Raw genomic sequence first — 8,695 nt, forward strand, 5'->3', positions numbered from 1 at the left:
TGCAATACAATTGTTTGTTTACCTATTGTATAATAATCTATACCAGCTGCTTGTATTCTGCTTGTATTATAGTATTTTTATTTGAAAAAATAAATAAATAAATAAGCTAATCACCAGTCAGAATAGATTTTAAGTGAGCAGCTTTTTGTGAAATAGTGGCCAAGGCTTTTCAACCATTCTTGTGATGTTGGTGTCACATGGTGTTTAGTTAAAAAATATGAATTAAATAAAACAACACATTATTGGGGGGGGGGGACTTGCACTTGAATGCAAGTGACGACATGTTTTAAAGGCAGACAGTAATGAAAATAGAAAACATGGCGTTTTATGGATAAAACGAGGTGACTTCTAGGAGATCATTTCTAAATAAAAGGTAAAGCCTCGAGTAGATAACCAGTTATAAGTTGTACTGAAACTTCTAAAGAAAACAACTTCTTCAAGCATCATTAGCTAATGTATCTGATATTTATCTTGAATAAAAAATGATGCTGTTATTTCTAGTATTAATAGTAATATATTTACGCATCTATTAATTCATTCATTGTCCCGGGAAAACGTGTGGCCTGCTGGATTTCGGAAAAAACAAAGGCGGTTTTCACTTTACTTCGAAGTTATTTATAGAGCTGTTTTTAATCCAATAAAAGTCTAGTGTGTTTCATTTTCAAATGTATTTGCAATAAAACGCCCACTTGTAATGGAAGAATTTGTTTCACTGTCTCTTACGTCTGTATTCTGTCTGAAAACTGCTTCTGGAGGGGAAATGAATGGAGTTAAACAGAAGCCAGATGAAAGTACAAAACGTAAAAATAGAAAATGTCTAGTTGGCCCAACGAAGCGGAACACGGTCTCTGTGAGATGTCAACAGTCATAAAACATTTATAACAATTTGTCATTACAAAAAGGCATTTATTTTTAGTTGATTTCAGCATTTCAACGCATCAGCAATGATAACTTGATATTTTACAGCAGAAACATATTTACACCAAAAATGAAAATACTTGGAGAAAAAAAAACAAAAACACACGTCAACGTTAAAACAGGAAGGACATGAACGAAATACACGGATCTCTCTGAGATAAAGAGTAATGGAATGTGTCTAAATGGCTTTACACCTTTAAACCAGGAATGTGTAAACTTCAGGCATGTTCGTTTAGTTTCACATGATCACAAAATACTTATATATATATATATATATATTTTACAGTCATGTGTTAAGAGTGACTTTTCAGGGCGTCGTTTACTGATTTAATACAAATCCCAGTCTTTTCTAAAAACGGAGGGGCTGCGTCTTAATTCCAGCTGTCCTTCCTTTTTATATCTTTCTATCTCGTTTTTATTAAAAATAAAAAGTTTAAAAAGAATTAGATTGTTTTCAATTCGTGTCACATGTATCGCTCTAAGCCCGATGCGAAGTTGGCCTGTCTCATGTAGGAGTTGTTGTAGGTGTTCATGGGGCCGGAGAGGCCCAGAAGCTGCTCCGTGTGCTCGGCGCAGGAGGCCGGGCGCAGTGCCGGCAGGGAGAGCCGGTTCCCGGAGCAGTACACCTGAGAGCTCCCGGGGGAAAACCCCGACTGGCTCATGTTGGGGAGATTCGGCGGCGACGCCGAGGAGGAGGATGAGTAAGGATACCCGGCGGTGAGGTTGGAGGAGATGTTCCCGCTGTTTCTGCCCAGCATGTTCGCCGACGGGTTGATAGTCTGGCTCTGGAAGCACGCCGACGGGTCGGAACCGGCGACCGAGCAACTGGAGGTCATGGTGCCGAGGTCACCTCCACCCAGGCCGAGAGTTTGCGGGTTGAGATCGCCCCCCGCGGTGCCCTGCACCACCGTCTGCTGGCTGATGATGTTGTCGATGCTGAACATTCGCGGCTGTCCTTGGCCGACCCCGGCAGACGTCTGGTAGTGATGCAGCATGGCCGGGTGCGGGGACGCGCCCGTCAGCTGCGACCCGTAACCGGTTCCGATCCCTGCGTACAGGGTGTTGGGGTACGAGGGCCTCCCCATCGGGGTGGGAGTGAACGCGCTGGAGCTCTGCATGTACCCGGGGTAGGTGCTCACATCCGTGCGCTTGAACCGTTTCCGCCTCCTCAGAAAGCTGCCGTTGTCGAACATGTCCTCTGCCGCGGGGTCCAGGGTCCAGTAGTTGCCTTTGCCCGGTCTCCCGGGCTCTCGGGGGATCTTGACAAAGCAGTCGTTGAGGGTCAGATTGTGGCGGATGGAGTTCTGCCACTTCTTCGAGTTCTCCCTATAGAAAGGAAAGCGCTCCATGATGAACTTGTAAATACCCCCCAGTGTGAGCTTCCTCTCGGGGGAGTTTGCGATGGCCATGGCGATGAGGGCGATGTAGCTGTAGGGGGGCTTCCCCCGCTGCACCGGCCGCTTCCTCCGCCGGCTCCCGGCGGGCAGGTGCTCCTCGGTCTGCCCCAGAGCGGCTGCGTCCTCCGTGCTGGGGCTGTTACCCCTCGGTTCGGACTTGATGAGGATGTTGTCCTTAGACCGGGCCTGCAGCATCAGTGGCGGCGGAGGCAACGGCGAGTCGAGACTGACGTTGGGAGACATGACGACAGGACTGGCCTCGGCGGGCGAGTGCTGCGTCTCCGCGGTCATGTTGCACATGCCAGAGAAATAAGAATAATTTGCCAGATTCATAAAAGAAAATGGGATGGCTTTCTTTTCGTGGAATTGATGCCGGGAGAGAAGCGGGATGAGATGCGCCTTTCGCCCCTCTGATGTCGAGTTTCGGCCAAAAACAAAAAAAAAAATAGAAAATCAGCCCCCCTGTCCTGCCCCTGTGCTTGGGATGGTCTGTGTCATTCCAGGTGAGAGAGAGAGGCGTTGACAGTTTTATAAGGCAGGGCGGGAATGACGCCACTGGCCTGCCGATGACGACGGAGGCAGCTGGACTAGAGTCCAGGATTTCCAATTCCAGCAATAGTTAAGATATCGATACATAATGCATATCTGATATTGAATTATAATGCTGGCTCTGAGCTGGTGCCCATGAAGACAACGCGTCAATCAAATTCAATAAACATGCCTTTTAATTATCCTGAATTTCAAATATTTTAAACACAAGCTGGGCTCCCGTAAATTCTGTGACGCAAGCTCCCGCAAATACACACACACACACACACACACACACACACACACACAGATTTACTAATGACCCTTGTATTACTCTGCTGTTCTCCGGGGGGTTCCCCTTCCAGCTGTGTGTATACCCAGGGCAGAAACAACACTCACAGAGCTCCTCTGTTCTACTCCAAACCCAACAGCCAATCCACCAATTGAAAAATAATAACAAGCCACTGAAAACAAGCAATTCAGCTATGAAAGCTTTTGGGGAAGAAAAGTAAATATCGCTGCATTTCATTTTCATTTTTGGAGAGTGATAATCAAACAGGCCCTTGGCCAGTGAGAAGAGTTGTTATCTTTTTGGATTTCGAAGTGAAAACACAGTTCTTCGCACAATTGGTATGTGCACAACACTCACTCAACAAAACAGCGGTTCAAATTGATTAATTGGAAAATGACAGAAAAACTACAAAGTGTTACACGCATAGAGGGTTGACCTGCTGCTGTAACTATTAGGAGAGGCGATGCACGCTATTACTAATATTACGGATCTGGATCTGTGATAATTATATCACATCTTCATATGGGAAAACATAGAATGAAATACCATAATAAATACCAACATACCAACGTAAAATGAAAACACCATTTGAGGAATAACATGACTTTGTTTCTCTTCATGAAACTGTATTGATAGATACAATGTAGAGCAAGTGTGATGAACATCAAGATATCAGTAACATTATCATTTACCTTTTGCAAAACATCCTACTTTCACTATGCAAATAGAATTATATTACTCTATCTATCTATCTATCTATCTATCTATCTATCTATCTATCTATCTATCTATCTATCTATCTATCTATCTATCTATCTATCTATCTATCTATCTATCTATCTATCTATCTATCTATCTATCTATCTATCTATCTATCTATCTATCTATCTATCTATCTATCTATCTATCTATCTATCTATCTATCTATCTATCTATCTATCTATCTACCTCTACAAGAGTTATACAAGATGTCAGTTTCCCGTCAGTCTGCCGTCAGAAAACAGGCTTTCCCCCACAGATGACTGGACCCCTTCCAGCTCAGTCTCTGCTCAGACAAACCTAAGCCCAGCTAGCTACTCACAGTCAGTGGCTAACAGCTTCAGACAGGCGTGGGAGCGGGACTGTATCCAAGCAGGATCTGCCCCAGAGCTGCCAGGTCAGGCAGGACAAACAGGGGCTCAGGCCAGGAAACGGGCCCTCTGCCTCGGGGCCTGCGGCCTCTTGCTAATCCCCTCGCAACAACCCCATCAGAGCCTCCCTACACCTCTCTGCACCTCTACAGTTCCCTTTACACTCATCCTCTTCTGTGGTGTCATTTTATGACAGTCAGTGTCACACGCAGGCTAAACACTGTACTCGTCTTTGTGCAATGCAAACTTTGGACCCAAACTTTGTCCCCGTGTTACAAAGATGTAACTGACTGATGCTAATCAATTATAATAACATAGTATCTGTATACTACTTGACAATGATAGCTTCAATTTGTGTAGTAAAACTGTAAACAATGTGGCAACTAGGAATTTTGAATTGCACTGAAAGAGATTGTGTGACACATTACCTTGTGGTTAATTACCCATAATTCAAATAAAAAGGCAACAAAATAAAGGAGTCATTCAAATGGGAGCCTTATACTGTGCACAAATAGCTGCAGTTGAGGTTGACATGAAGGATTCAGGCCGGTGGAAGAGCTGACACTGCTCCTTTTACACTTCAAGTTGATTACAGGAAGTGTTATAAAAAAATTGCAGGTGTTAGTTTCTGTCTTTAACCACCGTGATTATTTGGTTGCACTACACGGTTTTTATGTTAAAACTCTTGGATAGTTGTCACCTATTATTTATAAAATGTGAATATTTCTTAAATATTCCATGACTGTGCACATTAATTGAATTAATGTTAAATTAATCTAGAATGTAATTAAATGGCTCTGAAATCCTTTAAAAAAATGTTTTGTTTTTTTTTTGTTTTAGATATGTTATTTATTTTCAGTTTTAGTTCAGTTTTGATTTTGAACTTGTTTTGTTATTTCCAAGTGAAAAAGAGAAGGTGAGGAGGTTTTTGTTTCTACTGTTTTTTGTTGCAATGACAGATTTCTTCGATCTTGACTTTTTTGCTTCATGAAAATTAATTTAAGTAAATATCGGGAACAACCACAACATAACTCATCAATAACCTTTCTCCATTGTCTAATTTCACAAGTGATTTATGTAAGCGGTGATTCTGCAGGTTCTCCTTTTGATGATAACCTGAGAGATACAGGGGATGAGAGAGGCAGACAGAGTTGCTGAGTAAACACTTGGAATTCATTCATTCGCAAAGTGGCTCCAGGGGATGGAGAGGAGGGGAGCATGAGAAAAAGAGGGGGAATAAAAGAGTGAGCGACAGAAAGAGAAAGAGAGGGAGACAGAGAGAGAGAGAAACACACGAGAGAGTGCAACCTTTTTCTTGCTCAAGCTCATCAAGTACGGGCCAGGGCTCCTGAAATGCAGGGATTACCAGGGTACTGGGGTTGTGCTCGCATGGGCCGCCTCTGCTCACTCCTGCACTACACGCTACACTGCCCTGCTAAAGCGATGTACATGGTTCTCACACACACACACACACACACACACACACACACACAACACACACACACACACACACACACACACACACACACACACACAGTCATGCTTGCTTATGATGGTCATCTCTCATTTGTAATTTTAAAACATACATTCACAGCCGTATTTCATCTCTTCAGTTTTCTGAAAAAGAGAGTATCCCACAGACATACATAAAACAAATCTGATACTAGTTTAAAAGTTGCATAAAAAAATTCTCTGAAACTTCTTGACTGCTGTCGTGGTTTGTAATTGTGTTTCAAAAGGTTCTTTCTGTAGTAAATTGCACTGTGGACAGCTTGAGAAGCCTCCCTGTTTGAATCTGCCAGGTAAACACAGCAACAATCCACATGAGTGAACATCAAACTGAGGTCACGGCCAGCAAAGATTAGCCCTTCACATGCCAGTATTTAGAGATGAGCGCCATGTACATGAAATGAAAAAAAATGCTCCAGGCCATTTGATGGAGTATCTATAGATATTCCTGAGGTTGTACAGATTTTTAATGATGAGAAATGTATCTTCTAAAGTATGAGGTTATTTTAAATAAATATTTTGATGACAAAGACACAATATGTAAAGTAAAAGTAATATTTCTACTTTAAGGGTTTTTTCAGGGGCTTTAATAAACCCAATTTTTCTCCATGTTTAAGGTTCAGTGGTATTTCTTATTACACTGGTGCTTATTTCTAAGCTCATATTTGCACTTGCATATAACCTGGGTGATTACACTCAAAGTGTGAGGATTAGACCATGAGAGCCTCCCATATAGTGCAAATGTAAGAAGTCAACAATGTGCTAATACCCCACTGTTTAAACACTGAGACAACTGAAGGAGGCTTAATGACTTAATACATGGTTGTCCTGTAGCTTCCAGGTCTCATTTCTCGTCCTCCATAGAAAGAGCAAACTCCGTCTGCTCCGGAGGACTGACGTGGCCTGACAACAAAAATGCATTCCTGGTGCAGTATAGGAAGTAAATTTGATCTTCTATGTTTCAGAGAAAGCACACTCTTTGCATGAAAATATCTTTAATAGATATATCAAGAAAACCTCAATCAGTAAACCAGGACAGTAATTCACTATTATGAATGCCGGATAAGTGATATAGTTCAGTAAGTGATTCAAGAGATGGAAGTAGTGCTGCTCATTGGTTTTTACTGTATAAGGCACTGTGTATTTGAGGCATTCCTGGAAGGCTATGTGGACCAGACTGGCAGACTGGGCTACGATGAGTAACAGTTTTACCGAAAAGGGAATAGGGAGAGGGGGGCTGCATGAGTGGATAAATAAACTATGGATAACACACGTGTTAGGAGAACTGAGGAAAACTTTCTACTCTTTATGTTTTCGCAAATATTCATATTGCATCATTATCTTGCATCTTAATCGCCTTGAGAAGAAAAGCAGAGTATCAGTGAGGTCACAATGACATAGATGAATCCTTCTGAAGACGTCAGAGTTTCGGAGCCGAGAGCAAGGTAAAGGTGTTGGGCTTGAAAACAGACAAGGCCTTTTATACAGTGACTCTTCATCTCCTGATACTGCTGTCATTCAACATGCACTTCTCACTCTTTTACTGCAACCCCTCATGCTCCTAATCTTTTAACTTTAGAGGGAAGAAGAAATGAAACTCCCTTAGTGACTAAATTTGATATTATTCTGACAAGAGTAATATTACTTCATTCAAGTGATATTTCTAATATCACCTTGATCAGAAGAACATGTTGTCCATCTCAAAGCCCCTTTTGGTTATTGCATTGCCTGGTGGTGAGAGATGACCGGCCTGCATGCAGACACACAGTAGCCAGCTCTCAAGGCTTTATTACCCTCTGAGTGGGGGTGAACGGGAGCAGGGGAGCAAAGGTAGAGAAGGGGTGGGGGGCTACTTTACACTCTGAGAAATCATTGACATACCACACACATTCTACACAAAAAAAGTCAAACCCAATCCACTGTATGTCATCCCCAAATGGGCTCTAAATATTTGTCACAAATAAGATTATTTTAATAGAGAGACAATATTACAACAATCTACCTCTTTACATTTCTAACAATTTGGATGCCCACTGTTACTTATCAGTACTTTCCCCTCCATACCTGTCTCTCCATTGTTTACCACCCAGTTCCACACCCGCTGTCTTGCTGTTGTCTTAACTGGAGTCTGAATCCAGTTCAGACTGCTGAGATCAGCACACTCTTTGTTTTTAAGGCTTGTGTGCACAAATATCTAGTATACCTATAGACAGGAGATCTTGGTAAGTACATATTCACACACAGGGGATGAAGATGCAGATTTGTTATGTAACATGCATGAAAAAACACACGGAAAACATGATCTTGCTTGTTGCTTTTCCAAAGTGCCCATCAAATGGACTGGATTCACACAGTATACACTAAAGTGATTTTAACCTTTATTTGGCATTTGACCTGCCTAAGAGAAATATACATCCCCTTTTCTTTCTTCTTTCCCTTTTGGCTGCTCCTTTTAGGGTTGACCAGAGTGAATCACCTTTCTCCATTTGATCCACTCCACTGCACACATCTCTCACACCTACTAGGAACATGTCCTCTTTAACTACATCCCCAAATCTCCTCTGCAGTCTTCTTCCAGATTTTGCGTGGCAGTTCCAACCCCAGCATGCGTATACCATGAAATTGGCTTTCCCTCCTCTATACATGTCCAAACCATCTCAGTCTAGCTTATCTGACTTTATCTCCAAAACATCTAACATCTGCTATCCTTCTGACAAACTCATTCCTGATCCTATCCATTCTTGTCACTCCCAAAGAAAACCTCAACATTTTTACCTCTGCTACCCCGAGCTCTGCCTCCTGTCGTCTTCTCAATGCATCACACACTCCAAATTATATTAAGAAAAAGCATGCTCTATTAAATATCACATATAGGCTGCATGGCACAAATATTTTGGCATCTCAAACAGCGTTGTGTTGTA

General features: G+C 42.2%; 1 protein-coding gene across 1 annotated transcript; it reads right to left on the minus strand.

Annotated features, from left to right (window-relative positions):
• Positions 1 to 847: 847 nt before the first annotated feature.
• On the minus strand, positions 848 to 2,794 carry foxe3 (forkhead box E3). The gene has a single exon (XM_086161923.1). The coding sequence runs from the start codon at positions 2,646 to 2,648 to the stop codon at positions 1,383 to 1,385; it is 1,266 nt and encodes a 421-aa protein (XP_086018049.1). The 5' UTR covers positions 2,649 to 2,794; the 3' UTR covers positions 848 to 1,382.
• Positions 2,795 to 8,695: the final 5,901 nt, after the last annotated feature.

This window comes from Fistularia commersonii, chromosome 16 (genome assembly GCF_037954325.1).
Source record: "Fistularia commersonii isolate RoL2024-O1a breed Wild chromosome 16, RoL_Fcom_v1.0, whole genome shotgun sequence".
Lineage (NCBI taxonomy): Eukaryota > Metazoa > Chordata > Actinopteri > Syngnathiformes > Fistulariidae > Fistularia > Fistularia commersonii.